The sequence below is a fragment of the Cheilinus undulatus genome, linkage group 11 (genome assembly GCF_018320785.1).
Source record: "Cheilinus undulatus linkage group 11, ASM1832078v1, whole genome shotgun sequence".
Taxonomy (NCBI): Eukaryota; Metazoa; Chordata; class Actinopteri; order Labriformes; family Labridae; genus Cheilinus; species Cheilinus undulatus.
This window is the reverse complement of record NC_054875.1, coordinates 42,451,504-42,467,656: the sequence shown is the minus strand read 5'-3', so window position 1 is coordinate 42,467,656 and position 16,153 is coordinate 42,451,504. Positions and strand designations below refer to the sequence as shown.

The 16,153-nt window shown below is 40.2% G+C and overlaps 1 protein-coding gene across 1 annotated transcript in view; it reads left to right on the top strand.

Annotated features, from left to right (window-relative positions):
- Nucleotides 1-317: 317 nt before the first annotated feature.
- syt6a (synaptotagmin VIa) overlaps nt 318-16,153 on the top strand; it is a 140,721-nt gene continuing 124,885 nt past the window's right edge. Inside the window, exon 1 of the mRNA XM_041799049.1 lies at nt 318-474. Within this exon, the coding sequence (XP_041654983.1) occupies nt 318-474 (157 nt within the window). The remainder of the gene's footprint in view (nt 475-16,153) is intronic.

Here is a 16,153-nt window from a genome sequence, read left to right as displayed (position 1 = left end):
TCATTAAGTCCTTATGCATTGTTGCACATAAACACACATTTTTATCACAGCACGCATGTTCATGCTCCTAACACTGTTGGCCCTGCACTCACACACAAATATGCACATACACTTAACGTGTGTTTGTGTGTAAACACTCTTGAGAGACCAGGGGAAGACGGAGAAGAATCAGCCTAGTACTGAGACAAGTTGCATTTTATCTTTTGCATGCTCGGCTGCTGCTGCTGCTGATTCGTGTGTATGTGGTGTGTGTGTGGGGGGGGGAGTGTTTGTCCCCCTTTGGATGAGCACACACGGCTGAGGATGCTGCTGGGAGCATGAGTTCTGACCGAGAGGAGTATGACATGATCTGTCAGAGAGCTGTGACCCTTATTGTTGACCTCTGCCTGCACAACAGCACCCTTCTGGATCAAGACACCTGCCAGGATTACCTCCTCCTGTTGTCCAGCCAGAGCTCTGAGCACAAAGAACCCGGTAAGGACTATAATTAACTCCTGATCTCTGCGGGGTGAAGGCAGCTGTTGCTCTGCTGATGTGCTTTGTAAGCCTTTGAGCTTTATTGTTCACAGGAAAAGAGGTGATTTTAACAGATTTACTTGTCTGTGAGTGGAGACGGTTTCTACAAGTGCTGGGCATGAATGGAGTTTTTAAGATTAATGTTTTCAATAACATATAGGCTGAGATTACATTAGCTATATCAATATAGTTTATGGTGATTGAACAAAAAATTATGCAGGCCTGATGCTCATTAAAAGATAGTTTACAGTAAGAATCACCTACGGTATAATGCTGATTGACCTCATGGTAATATATCTGAAATGTTAAGTCTAAACGGGGAATCCTTGTTAAGTAAATTTTATCATATTAAATGAGCTTTTTATGTTACGTTTTATGTACATGTCAACATTGTGCAGCTTGTTCTTTAACCTTCATGCATCCCCTTAATTTTACACCCATTTGTGCCCCTTTGGACCAAAATGGCTCTTTTCATATATCAGGCTAAAAAAATATCATGCATTAATATTTTTTCAAACTTTTTTCAGTTAATTTTCAAACCACCCCCTCCCCTAATAATAGAAATGAAAAATTCTTATGTTTGAAAAATTTTTACCCCTTATTGACCAGGTTCTGTCATGGAAATCTTGATGTATTAGATGGGGGAAAAATAGTTATTTTCAAAATACTGCATGCAAAGACAATTTTTGTTCTGGTTATCAGATCCTGGTATATGCCAATGATTTCAGCAACATGGATGTTTATGCAGTTATTTTTTATGCAATTCAAATAATAATAAAACCCTGACATTTGTTACCTTTGGACCAAAATGGCTCATTTCATATATCAGGCTATAAATCGTCATACATTCAGTTTTCTTTTACGAGTTATCTTTTTCAAGCAACATCTCTTCTTATAATAAAAAATAAAAATTCACAAGTTTGACAATTTTTAACCCTTTTTTGGCTCTAAACCTCAATAGGGAAAATGACGCCATCTGGTGGAATATTGTAAAAATTACAACCTTGAAAAAAAATGTCAAAGAAAATTCCCCAGCATTAATTACATGCATGTTTTTATTTTCTAATGGCTCCATGATTTAAAAAAATCAAATTATAATGGAAGTAGATGGGACCAAAATGGACCCCAAGGACACAAATGTCAGGATTTTTTGTACACAGTGCAGTTATAGGCATGGAGTATGAGTTAAAACAAAACTTTATTTGAATTGCCATAAAAATACAAAAGAATTGCCAAAGCTCATGCCTGAGGCTTGAAAACTCCCAAAACAAAAATGAAATCATCCTAAAGTGGTACAAAGGGACACATGAAGGTTAAAAAGTGCCTCTGTGATATTTGCTCCATGCAGACATGACTTGGAATAAACTTTTTTGGCTGTTTCTTCACAGAAAAACATTAAGATAAATCACCATTCAGCTTTAAATATCTCCATATGATTTTTGGTCCTTATTTCCCATCCCTAATTGCTCCCTGTCTCACCTTCTTTCCAGTCTTTTAACACCTGTTTTAACTCCTTTCTTTTTTGTTTACCACATGCTCAGTCACAGATGGTTGCTCAGACACAGCTTCGACCGCTCCATTAATACACCCTTAATGAGTTTTTGTGACCCTGAGGCAACAGGGAGCAAAAGGTGTATAAAACAAGCTCACATTGACTCTGCAGTTTGCTCCAGAGAGCAGAGCTCCTACACCGTTAATAGATAAGCCTGAAGGCTGACTAATGCCAGCTGATGCTGTCCTTACTACTCAGGCTTACGGAGAAAAAGAGAGGAATCTTTGCAGGATTGTTTGCTGCTTTGCTTCAGGTGAAAAAGAAAAGGAAAGCGTGAGCAGAAAAAGTGGTGATGTCTGTTTTATCTACCCTGAAAAGTTCCCTGAGATAGACTTATTCATGAGGCGTGATTTACACATCTGTTGCAGCCTCGTGCATCTGTTGCTCTGGCACTTGTAGCGGGCTTCACCCTCTTTAAAGGAATAATAATCCCCTCTTCACATGCATTGTTAGAGAAGCATCTCTGATGCATATGTTCTGGCACACTCCTTGTGCTTTCAAGTCTTTGTAGTACGAATTCGAGCAAATATTGTGTGGATTGTGTAACAGAAGAGGCTGAATGTAGTGATACAATGCAGATAACGTTACACAAGATGTGCCCAAAGGCAGTGTGAAGAATTGTAGCTTTGTAGATTTAGAAATGCTCGCTTTCTTGAGCTCTGTGTATAATTTGAAAAATCACACTTTATTTTTATCTGGAAAAATTGGATTTAGAAAAGCAATCCTGTGAGCAAATCAGGACGTTTGATTTCATGCCAGTTACGTGATCTGTTACATAATAGATAACCACAACTGCTAGCTACAATCATATGCAAATCCATCTAGTTTTAATCTTTGGAACAGTCTCCTTAAAAAGTCAATAAGTTTGACATTCTGTTTTACTGAAAATTAAGCCTTTAGTTTTATCAGAAGGTGCACAAGAAAGATGACATATTATCAGCTGTGTTCCTGCTCGGAGTGCACGTCATACCAATCCTGACCAAATCCACTGTCACCTCACATCATTCTCAGCTGAGGAATTGAACGTACATCACAGTGCCACTGGCTTCCACCACTGAGCTGTGGGGACATTAAATGCCATTGCATGTTACGCAGTCATTGATGTGAATTACTTCTGCCACATGGAGGCTGAAGACAAGCTGCTTCACATGATGTTGGAGGAGGTGTAGGCTCGTAGAAAGTGTCTCTTCTTATAGATTTTATTGGGCAGATAGGATGCAGATACCCTGAAGACAAATATATGCCTGTAGTCAGCACCATGTTTGGAAAAATAACCCTTAAATTAGGGATGCTATGATCAGTATTCTGCAGCCAAAATCAATCAATAATTACTTCAGAGAGAGGTCAGTGCATACCAAGATCACACTGATACTGATCATAGTTGCAGTTGGTTTAAGTTTAGTTGGTTTCTACTTAGCTTTTAGTGAACTCAAACCTCCTATTGGTGGCAGCCAGGGGTGGACAGTAATTGCAATTAATTAAATTCCTGCGATTGAGTAGTTTTTTAGGTACTTTTTAGCACTTTTAGGTAAGTAACTCTAGTATTCCTTGAGTACAATACCCTTGTGCTTTTTCCACATCTGCCGACTACACAGTGGATTCACTTCCCAAAACAGATGTTTCCCATCCCATCATGCCCTTGGGCAGAGTCTTTAGATGTGTTTTAGATGTGTTTGGATATTGCCTGTTGTACAGTGATCTCTGCTGGGGTTCCTTTGGTCCTATTTCTGGTGGATTATTGTTGTTTTTTTTGATGTGAGACACATACACACCATGAATGAAGTTATCCACTGAGTTACAGTTCCAGCACATAGTGCATTTTCTTCATAAGTATGCATTGCTTTTCTATGAGGTTGACTCTATTTTTTTTTGTCTTTATTCGATTTATTTTTGGGCTTTTGTGCCTTTATTAGATAGAGGAGGAAAGTAGACAGAGCCGGAAACAGAAGAGAAAGCGGGGAGAGGCATGCGGTAAAGAGCCACAGGCCGAATTCAAACCCGGGCCACCTGCGTACATGTGTAGCGCCTTAGACCACTAGGCCAACTGCGCACCCTTGACAGCTATTTTTAATTTTATTCTCAGTCTTAGTCTTTAGATTAAATGTCTTTAAGGTTTAGACACATTTTAGTCATTTCTACCCTTTATAGTTTTAGTCTAGCTTTAGTCAACGAAAACTCAAAAACATTTCAGTCAAGTTTTAGTCCATAAAAATTCCTCACATTCTAGTCTTTACTTTTTTTCCAAGCATTTATTCTCTTGCCTAAATCTGGTACCAAATCATGGTGGTGTGTTCTATACACCCTGCCAAATCTGGGGTCCCTGCTCCCATGTGTTTCGTTGCTCTGATTGGCCCGTAAAGACAGACAGAACATTCATCCAATCACCCTCAGAGTCTTTTTTCAAAGGTTTTGCCCTTTCCCAAACCCTGTGTATGAGAGCTTTTCCAGATGGATGTGTGAAACAAATCCATCTGGCGTGCCAGGTTATCATATATACATATTTTATTCACAATTGAACATGAACAACATATCATTTGTTGAAACTGAGATGTTTTATCATTTCATGAAAATGTTAACTCAGTTTGAATGTTTGGAAGCAGATGTGTAAGATGGCCACGCCATAGGCACTAATGCAACCCCAAACCATCAGAGATGCAGGCTTTTGAACTGTGCTCTGATAACAAGCTGGACAGTCCCTCTTCTCTGTAGTCTGCAGGACACAGAGAATTTCAAATGTTCATGCATGTGACCACAGAACAGTTGTCCATTTTGCCTTAGCCCATTTAAAATGAGCTCTGGCCCGGGAAGATGGGGGCACTTCTGGATTGTGTTCACATATGTCTTCTTCTTTGCATGACACAGCTTTCACTGGAATTTATGGATGGCACGGTGAACTGTGTTGACATGATTTATGGAAGTGTTCCTGAGCTCATGCAGTGTTTTCCAGCACGGAATCATGTCTGTTTTTAATGTAGTGCCACCTATAGGCCCCAAGATCACAGGCATCCAATATTGATATTTAGTCTTGTCCCTTGCTCACAGAGATTTCTCCAGATTCTCTGAATCTTTTGATGATTTTATGTGCTGTAGATGATGGGATATTTAAACTCTTCATAACTTTATATTGAAGTAGATGTTTCGGAAACTATTCCACATTTTTTAGATGCAGTTTTTCCACAGATTGATAAATCTCTGAGTAACTTAAGTTTTGAGAGACTCTGCCTCTCTGAAGTGCTCCTACTATACCCAGTCATGTGACTGACCTGTTGTAAATTAACCTAGCTGGTTGTAAAATGCTCCCTCAGCTGTTTTTCATTAGCACCACTTACTTTTCCTGCCTTTTGTTGCACTGTCCCTATTTTTTTTTTTTTTTTTTTTTTTGAGATGTGTTGCTGCCATTAAATTCAGAATGAGCTAATACTTTTTATGAAAAAGTCTCATTTTCAACTTCTGATATGTTGTTTATGTTCTATTTTTTCATATTTTTATTTTATTAATTAATTTATCTATTTATCTATTTTATTTTATTTTTAATTGATTTGTTATTATTATTCATTGATTTTCTTCATTCACATTTCACATAGTGTCCCAACTTTTTGAAATGGGGTTGAAAATAACAGCTAAAATTCACATATTTTAATATTGAAATGCACATACAACTCTAATAATTAAGAGATGGAGGCCAAAGTGAGCTTGATGAGAAAAATGTTGAATGATATATACTTAGCCTCATTTTTAGCAGTGTTTGCCATAGACTCCTCTAGAAAAGAATAACATTCACAAAAGCTGTTTTATCATTTATAGTCAGACTCTTTCATAGAAAAGTATGTCCAATCCAAATTTAAGTGCAAGTATTCTAATCTTTTTATTGGTTCAAACCCACAAGTTTGCCAAATGTTTTCCTTTTCCTGCGCTCCATAAAATCCTCCAATGATTGAACCTTTCTGAGGCTAGACTTTCCGGATTACTGCCAAATTCTGTCGCTGAAGTGTCATTGAACTTCTGCTGCTCCCTCTCATGTGTGAATTCATTCATGCTCTTGTAATTTTCAATTTTCTCCAAGCTCCATCCCAGCTCTTACTGAGGTTTGAGAAAATGAAATTCAATGCCTTAATTTGCCCTATTTTCTCCTCTGTGGCAGTGCTAAAGAGCACACAGCTGTTGGAATGTATCTGCAGCTATCAGGCTCACAGCAGAGGAGTCATTTTACCGGAGCAAATCTCTCTGCAAACTCCCCGCTGCTGGCTGAGTTTCCCCTCACCAGTCTCGAATCGATTATGATAAAATAAGAACGACTAATTAGAGAGCCTGGGACTTCAATTCCCCTGTCCTGATGCGGCTGTGAGATAACAAGGCACCGTCTTTATCAACCAATTTGTTGAATCTTGAACCGGCTGATTGTATTCCAATCAAAGCTCGGCGTGTCACAGCGGTAGATCCACCTGCTGTGCGCGTGAAAGGCAACACGAGACTTTTTCAGTGAGATAAATGAGAGCTCCCTCTCTCTCTACTGAGTGAATGTTTCCCACTAATCAGCCGTCTCCCTTAGATATAGATATTCACTCCAGAGCCGTGTTACAGGTTACAAAATCCTTAAGCCTGTGGAGCTCCTGAATTGACAGGATGCACTTACAACCCCCATCCTCCGAACACTCAAACACCACGGCTCATGCTCATTACAGATTCCTCTTTCATTATCAGCTGCAGCTTCAGGTGTGTGGGCCTGAATTGACGAGGCTTATTTTTTGATCACATTATTTCTCGCACGCCCATCTCATCTTGAGGTTTATTAAACAAGACCTTGGCTGGCAGAGGACATTAGCGTCAGCAGATCATTCATTTAGTTCCCACATGGTCTGCTCCTCCTCTCCGGCCGTGGTATTTGCAGCGACGGGTGGTGCATTGCAGGTTGATTCCCAAACAGGAAAACAAGAACATCAAATTAACTGCACTGTGGAGATTAGAACCAACGTGCCTTTCAATAATTCATTCTGCTGTCTACTGTCTCTGTATTTTATTGATACAACATTTCACTGTAGACCTCAAAGGAACACTGGAGACACAGTGTGTTCCTGTAGAGGGAGATAACAGCAGGAAAATGTCTGTCTCAGCTGTCAGGGAAAGACCAAATGCCACCTCTTAAAGGCCTGAGCCTTTATTACTGTAATCATTAGAATAATTAAAACCATTTTGTTCTTCTTAATAGAAGTCATCAAGAAAAGGTGCAGTGAAACTGATTCAAGATTCAGCATAAAAAGGGATGGGTACAAGTAGTCAAGTAGCCACAGGGGACATCCTTACAGGAGAAATGTTCCACTACCTGCAATGTGCACGTGCTGTGTAAAGCCAGGGGTTCTCAACTGGTGGGTAAGGAGCCAAAACTGGGTCACAGAGCTATTTAAGTGGGTCACAAATGTGTGCCTAGCAAAAATATTATGTCAAACAGTCTAGTGGGTAGAGCAGATGCCCATAAACAGAGTCTGTAGTCCTTAACGCACTGGTCATGGGATTGATGCCTGGTCTCGACACGTTTGGTGCCTCTCTCTTTCTCCACATATTTCCTGTCTCTCGTCAGCTGTCCTATCAAAATAAAGGCAAAAAGCCCAAAAATTATCCCAGAAAAAAACCCTCTTTCCGCCTGGTGGTCCAGTTGAGTTGATGGTAGTGTTGTAGTACTCGAGAATGGTGTTGGTCTTGAGACCACATTTTGAATGTCTTGGTCTTGTCTCTGACTTGAACGCATTTTTACTCAGTCTTGTCTCGGTCTCGGACTGGCCCGACTTGGGATTTTCCATCAAGACTGGACGAAACCAGCACTGATCTGCTGTTCTTCAAATTCATTAATGTGATAATAAGGAGAAGCACCTGTTAAAACAACGAATAGCTACACCTGCAAAAACTTGGACATCAGTCCATCTTATTTCTTGTCAGAAATACCTCTGAACACTTACTTTAGGCCTCATTAAGCTGACAAATCTAGATAAACACCTAATTTTCAGATATTTAAAATAATTCCAGACTTGTAAGTAGCTTTTAAATACATAAAAGGATTTATATTTTACAATTAGTTAGTTTAACAAATTTGTTAGGATTTGAGATTTTTGCATGTTGTGCTTTGAAAGAGTTGCAGACGCCTTGTTTTTATCTGTCAGATTTATTAAAAAGAAAACTAAAATTAAAAAGAGAACGCTCTTTAACTGTTCAAACTTGTCATGGTTTTTTAAAATTGATTTTTAAGGGCTTGTCTTGTCTCGGTCTAGACTTGGTCTTAACCCCCAAAAGTCTTGGTCTTGTCTTGGTCTCGGTGCACTCTGGTCTTGGATGGAGTGGTTTTAAGTACAACACTAGAGTATGGTTTGGTATGGTAAACCTCAAAATAGTTTGCAGGTCCACAGACTCCCGTACCGCTACTTGGTGGGTGGACTGTTGAGGTTATGCATGTAACATCACAGGCAGCGCAAGTCTCTACCATGGCACAGAGTTTGAACTGGTGACAAAAATCATGTGAAGTTTTGACAGAAAAGAAAGACTGTTATGAGATGATGGTGTTTGTCGAGCCTGGGTAAATGCCAACATCCCACCTTACAAGAGCCTTGAAAGTGGAAGAGCAGCTCAAAACTCAGTTTATCTCTAGCTAATGGTGTGGTAGCAGGAGACCTTTATTTTAAAGGGTGAAAGCAGAAGCACTTTGATGGTGATAGCTGCATAAAGTTTGGACTGTGATACTGCTGAGCTCTGTGCTGATGTTGAAGAACTGATGAGCAGCATTATCGGATAACTTTTGATCTACCTGGCTCTGGAAATCTGGCTTCAAAGGAAAAAAAATATAGAAATGATAAAAGAGTTGAGTTTAATTAAACACCCAGTAAAGTTTGAGCAGAAATTCACATCATAAATGGTCAAAATTATAGTTCAATACACGGCATATTTTGCTCCTTAGATTATTTTGCAATACTGTGGAGAAATGGCAGATTGAACTCAGATTAATGTGAAATTGACTGCATTGCTGCACTCTTTGTTTGATTCTTCAAACTCAGAATCCAATGAAGGAGAAGCCCTGCCATCTGGAAACATTTCAACTGGTGTCTTAATGGTTTTATAACAGGTTGCTCTGTTCACACTATAAGCTACAGTATGTCTCAACTGAAGAAACTTTAAGAAAGAAACATGCATGGACTAGGAATTTTAAAAGGTCAAGATGACACTCTCATGTTCACTGTACGCTGATGTTATAATAGTTCATTCCGAATACAAAAATCATAGGTGTAAAAGCTTGATCAGGATAAAAATGCTCCATGTAAATGTGTCATTTTAAAGGCTCTGAACTGACCAAACACATTTGGAAATATTCAGAGTTAGAGGTTTGGTTTATGCTGACTACATTGATCTAACCGTGTCCCCCTTTTCGGGGTAAAACTCGTCTCACCATGCCTTTCTTCCTCTCCACTCAGTTACACATGCCTGAAGGATCACATGCACTCACCCCGATTATTGATTACACAAGTATACCGCTGAGCTTGCAGCTTAACTAGGAGGACCACAGAAATAAAGTGCTGTTTGCAGAACATGACGTACTCTGTCCGTTTTAGAAATAAGAGAAAGAATAAACAAAGACAGACATCCAAAGTCACAGATGCGAGAAAGGACAATGTAATCTGTGGTGCACAGCGAGGGGGCGAGTGGAGAGGAACACCAGGGGACATGCAGCGACAGCGGTGTTTGTTTACGACACAGGAGGGGGGTTTCCAGAGTGCATAGCCAAAACTGGACCAAAAAAGAGAACAGAGGAGTAAACACACAGTGGGGAACTGGCTCAGCTAAATCTGAATCTCACTCCAAAGAAAAACTTAAACTGAAAGAAACACAATTTTGACTTACAATACTTTATAAGTACAAGAGCGAATCTTTGGTCTCTGCCTCTGTCCACCTTGTTGATGTATACAAAAAATTCACACAATTTAAAGCACTTTTTTTTTTTACCTGTGCTGAAGAAACAGGTGGGGTGTCTGGGGGCAAGGTGATGGAGTGTTATCACAAGAATAGCCGAAGGAGAAGTGACAGTTTCCAAAATTGAAAAAAAGACTTCCTGTGGCTTAAAAAGAGAGACAGATCCCAGATGAATCCACTTTGAGACACATGTTGTAATTTGACATTAATCATATGATCTTTTTTTAGATGTTTATGCACACATGGGTTGCTCTCTCTCACAGAAACTCACAGGCTTGCATTGAACATGTGTCTCTAAGGCTGTTTGATGTATCAAATTCTCTTGCCCCCCTGCAATGCAAACAAAAGCCCATGCATCTGTTCACATTTTGCATTAACAATGCATTTTGGGAAATCAGGTAATAAGTGAATGCACTTTCGTACATGCATCCATGTTATGGTTGAACAATACATCTTCCTTATCGACCTGATATCAGATCTCACTTATCTGCCTCTTATGCAAGCAGAAGCCTGTACATAATTTCTTGCATTCCTTATTGTAAGCATTTATATAAATTTTAGGCATAGTTTATTGGAAATATCCTGAGGATTGTTTGAAATAATTCCTCACTTTTTATACACTTCTAGGTGAGCAGGTGGCTCTCTACTAAGGGACTGATGGTACCTCTTTAACAGCTTTTCTCCCTTTTGTTGCCATAAACATGCTTTAAAAAGACATGGTGGTGCACTCATTAGTAAATATATTTTGCGGGGTACTGATTAGATTGAAATGGCAAGGTATGAGGGAGTCATAATTCATCTTTTATCGACACACCAATGCTAAGAACTGTCTCCTTTTGTAAGCGACAGGAGCCGGCTCCAATTTGAGAAATGATTTCCAAAATGGAACCAAATGAAGAGCTGTTGGGGGGCTCAACTACCAGCTCTTACCATTGAGCTAAGATAAATAAACCAGATCTCTAAAAAGAGCTGCACTTGCATCCCTCTGAGCGAGTCTGGACATGAATAAAGCTGTGATATTGTTTATGTCAGCTAGCAGGATGGCCCTTACTTTTACACTTTTAAGACAAGTTTATATTGGACTCAGAGGTCCCCAAAACATGCCTGCAGAGTCTGTGGCTGAAAAAACACTTCAGTTTTAGATTTTTGCATGTCTAACTAACCCTCTCTTTCAGCCCTGCTCAGAATTAGCTGTTTCTGTGTCTGTGACTTTAAATGTTAGAGAGCTGTCTGACTCAGCCTCTCAGGAAATGGATATGGCTTAATGGACGTGGCTCACCTGATCAGCTGGCAGCTCAGATCAGGATCAGGAGAGGAGGGTGGAACATTCTTCCAAGCAGGGAGGGCCAACCGAACAGGGGGCGGTGCTAACTCCCCTCATGACATCATGAGGGGAAAATCTAAGAACAGCTTGTTTCAGCACACATTTTCTGAAAGGTGGAGAAAGAGAGGGGGAGATGGAATAGATTTTTCTGGTATTTGAGGGAATTGTGAACAGACAAGGGGCACATATTTTTGTTAGAAAAAGTGAATTTTGCATAATATGTCCCCTTTAATGCCTGTCATAATGAATTGCATCTACTTCTACCTGTAGTCTGATCTATGAGATATCAAACTGTTTTCAGTACCCACAGAGTTGCATCCACACATAAAAAATAGGGATTGTATTGGAATCATGGGGCCATTATCTCATAGAAATTGTGACACAGGACATTAGGTATGGGAATTAGTGGTGACAGAAGCAGAGGGGGGAAGAGCATTGGTTTTGGTTGCAAAATCTGTTCTGAATTGGGGCTTTTTGATGCATTGAGTGGCTTGGTTCTACTTGGTTTGACTCAGCATGGCAGCCAAGCTAGGCATGGGGGATTTTCTTTTCCACCACAGTTGTGCTACCCATTGGTACACTGGAAATAAGGGAAACCTTAATGTCCTTTCAGGAATTATTAAATAAAGATTTGAATTAAATTGAATTGAATTGAATTGGCACAACTGAGCTGAGGTGGCATTTTACGCTGATGATGTTTAATGGCTGTGCTTCAGTAAGGATTCTTTAGTCCTGCAAAAGGAAGAGGCACTTCTTGGTGTAGCTGTCCACTCACATCATGCCTGTCCATGCTGTTGTCCTGAGGTATTTCAAAGTTTAGTGCAGGGGTTGCTACTTAAACACAGCAAGGCATCCCCAAATGACCACTGTGACATCACCCCAGCCTGCTTGGAGGTGGGTAAGGTGTGCTTTGGCCCTGCTCCAGACCAGGACCATACTGGGCGCAGCTTGGCATAACTTATTTATGATACTTTGTGGACACTTATTGCTATGTGTTTGTAACAATTCTAGAGGGCTAACTGGGTTCCGTAGTCTGAAGCGTTCTGTGCCATTATTGCTGTAATCATTAAAATAATAATATTACTATTTATACAGTTTTCATCATAAAAGTTGTTAGGAAAAGGTATTGAAGATGTAGCAGAAGGTGAGATTAAGTAGTCATATCTCTCCACACTGTCTGTACCCTCTCAATGCACTGTAACATGAGCGAGGAGGGATAAAATTATCTAATGTATGTGAGCGTTTTGATTACACTGGGGGTTGAAATCAAATAGATATGGCACGGTAAGGTCAGTGAGCCGGCTCAGAGGGAGGAGGAAATACCAGCCGCCTGAGTGAAACACATTTTTCATTAAAACGAATGCGTTAAAGAGAAAAGTCAAACAGTGGCTTGAATACCAATCATTCTTCTGTAAGCTGCATGTGAACAGCATTATAAACCAGGAACTCCTTCATCTTTATTTCTCTGAAGACTTCTTTGGTGTTTCCTCCCCCTATGTTTCCATCTTGATGCTCAACGGCAACAAGGACGTGCCCGAAGGTGCTAATTTCTGGTGATGTTATCTGCTCCCCAGCGGTGGACCCACAGTGATGTGAATCCATCTCCATGAATAAATAATAAAAGTCCTTCTTCATGGGCTGCAGCTGATGCTCCTACATGCGGCCGTGTGAGTCTCTGTGTGACTTTCTCCTCCAGAATGCATCAGTGTCATTAATAAAAAAAGTGATTGTCGGGTGAGAAATAGAGAACCTGCTGTGTTTGACCTAGACCAGCACACTGGGCAGGGCCTCTGCTGGGCTATTGAGCAGTAACATTGGTTTATTGATTAAAAAATCAGGCCCCAGGCGAGCAGAGAGCCCAGCGCCTCACAGGCCGAGCTGAGACACAACAGAGCATGAGGATTTTTCTTCTTCTGGCCCTCAGCCCCACTAGAGCATGACACTCTCCAATTTGGCACTGAAATACAACAATTGACCATTTGCTGCACCACACCCCCCTTGGTTACTGTTGTTACGCATGTCAAGCTGTGTGTTAAATTACAGTGCGTGGAGTTAACAATGAAAACTAATGGGCCAGAGGGAGAAACCTCTCCAAACTCAGAGTAATTTTGAGGCAATGGGTGCCTGATGTCAGACGGATGTACAGGGATCACATTTAAGATTTTTTTTAAAGAACCTGAACTGAGAAAAAAAAAAAACACTATTTGTGCAAGAAACGCACAAAAATGAAGGGTCTGAGAGATTTCTCGATACACCTGATCAGTGCTAAATATATTGTTTTAAGGGGCTTTTAATGAAATGTCAGATGGTTTAGTACAAAAAAATATTTTTGGCCATGAATGCCCAAACTGGATGATTTCTGGCTAATTTAATGCCTCTTTTCTATCTATGTGATGTATAGCAATATTTAAATTTAGCAGGTGTGCTGAGCTGATTCAGACAGTTTGACTATCAGAAAGCAGATTAATGCTTATTGTCAAGCAGTAGTGTTAGAAAATATTGCTACATCAAAATATTTTGATATTTCATGGTGCAATACAGGTAGTTGCCAGCAGGTATTTGACTCCTCCCTCCTCTCCTTGGCTTAGACCAGTGGTTTTCAAACTTTATTCACCCATGTAAAATAGCGCTTTTCATTCTTGTTGAGTCAGAAACATTCTTGTCGTACATTAAACCATTTAATTGCAAAATGGATATACAGTTTTACATGGCAAAGAAAGCTCTGCTCAAATGTCGCACCCTAGGTTAGTCAAGCACTATGCTTTGAATTTCCAGGAAGCGCATACATACTCTTATGACAATGTGTACTGAATACAGTAAAATTATTTCAAAAGCAATACATCCATAGTAGCATGAATCTGGGTACAACAAGCTTCCTGCTATAAAGGAGGAGGCTGGAGTGGAGGAGGTGAAACTTTGCCAGCAGCAGCAGTGTGGTGCATCAGCATTAATGCAAGCCGGGATTAGTGAGAAATGTGTCATGTTTCAATGGGCCGCTGTGTTGACAGAAAACTGTGATTGACTGTTGGAGCTGGGAGGTGAAAACTGGGATCGGCTGGCCGTCAGCTAAAGAAATAACACTACGCTTAATTTATAGTATCTTCAGTCATTGTACAGTTAAATTAATGATGCATTGTCATACAACTTCTAAAGGCACATCTAAACTTGCCTCGCCTTGCCACACCATTTGAGAACTACTGGCTTAGGCTATGTTCACACTGCAGGTCTTAATGCTCAATTCTGATCTTTTCTAAGATCTGATTTTGTTTGCCTGTTCACACTGCAGTCAGCTTCCACAAGATCAGATACATATCTGATTTAGAACCACATACCAAAGTGAACTGAATCTGATTCGAAAAGGTCAGATTCAATGTGACTTGCACTGTTCACACTGTCAGAAAAAAATCAGATACGAGTCACATGTGAGCAAACAAATCAGATTCAGGTCACTTTGAACTGCAGTGAGAAGTGTCCATTAACTTCTTATACATGGACAGCTATCGAACTTCTCAAGATGTTCTGGTTAAAAATCTTCACACTGTTTAAAATTAATGCAGACAGCTGTTTGATGATAGGAGTAACCATAGCAACCTGAGGCAGTCCTATTTTCTGAGCAGGGAATACAGCGTTGCCAGCCTAAGGAGCCTACTCACCGGCATCAGCAGACTAGTTTTTTGTTCCGTTGTGACTTCATATCTATGGCCTGTCCTATATACTGAACAACGTTTACATTCCCTAAGAACGTTATGGGACTGGAATGACTATTCCAGTTATTAGTCTGGCCTTCAGGAGTTGCTAGGGAAAAGAACGTATGAAATTATAAATTAGTAGTTTTATGAATTCTTTTCGTTGGCAAGTGACCATAGTATAAGCAGGTTAATGCCCTTCAAGGTGTTCAACTATCAGGGATTAATAGATGACATGGAGGCAACCATCCACGGTTCACGCCTCCATGTCATCCATTAATCCCTGATAATTGGACACCTCGCCGGGCATTAACCCTTAAATATTTATACCATGGTCTTGGTGACTACTAGATTCTGATTGGCTTTGGAAGTTTAATTAGTGTCCATTAAGTAGTTCCTCAAGTAGTTCCTGTCAAAATCTTTACACTGCTCCAAATTAATGCGAAGAAGCCGTTAGATGACAGGGGTAACCATAGCAACCTGAAGCAGTCCTATTTTCTGTGAAGTGAAGCTGAAGTACTCTGAGGACACAAAATAGCAAATTTAATACAACGATGAGCAAATGATCATTTCTTTTCGGTAAATATGACATCTTTGATGACTAGGATGCTGCTGAGGAACAAGAGGAAAAAATGAAGAGAAAGAAGCGGCACAGAGAGTTGGAAGCTCGAAGATGAGAAGGACGAAATCAAGAGGAAGAAAACAAAATAGGTGATTAAAACACTGAGAGACTGCCTTGTACAAAAACAGATGGATTCAAACTATGAAAACTTCCCTGTTGATTTCTGACCTCAAATCTGAAACACCTATATCTTGTAGAGCTAGTGGGGGCGAGGATGGTCGGTCCAGGTTCTCGTTAGCACTCTGCTACCCTGGCGTGTTGGACCTCATGTTTAGGGGTCCGGTGTATTTATATTTCCCCAGATACGATGCCATCTGTGTACTTCAGCAGATTCCTTTACTTTCCTTTCTGGTTAGGTCTGAAAAAAGTTTGCAGCAGTTTTAAGGAAGCTGCACAGAATAAAGCTTAATGAAATAGGAGGCCTAGTAGGAGCTCACGTGAAGCCCACCTCACTCACTCCACTGCAAGCCACCGAAACCATGTTCTGAATGATACCCTGCAGGAGT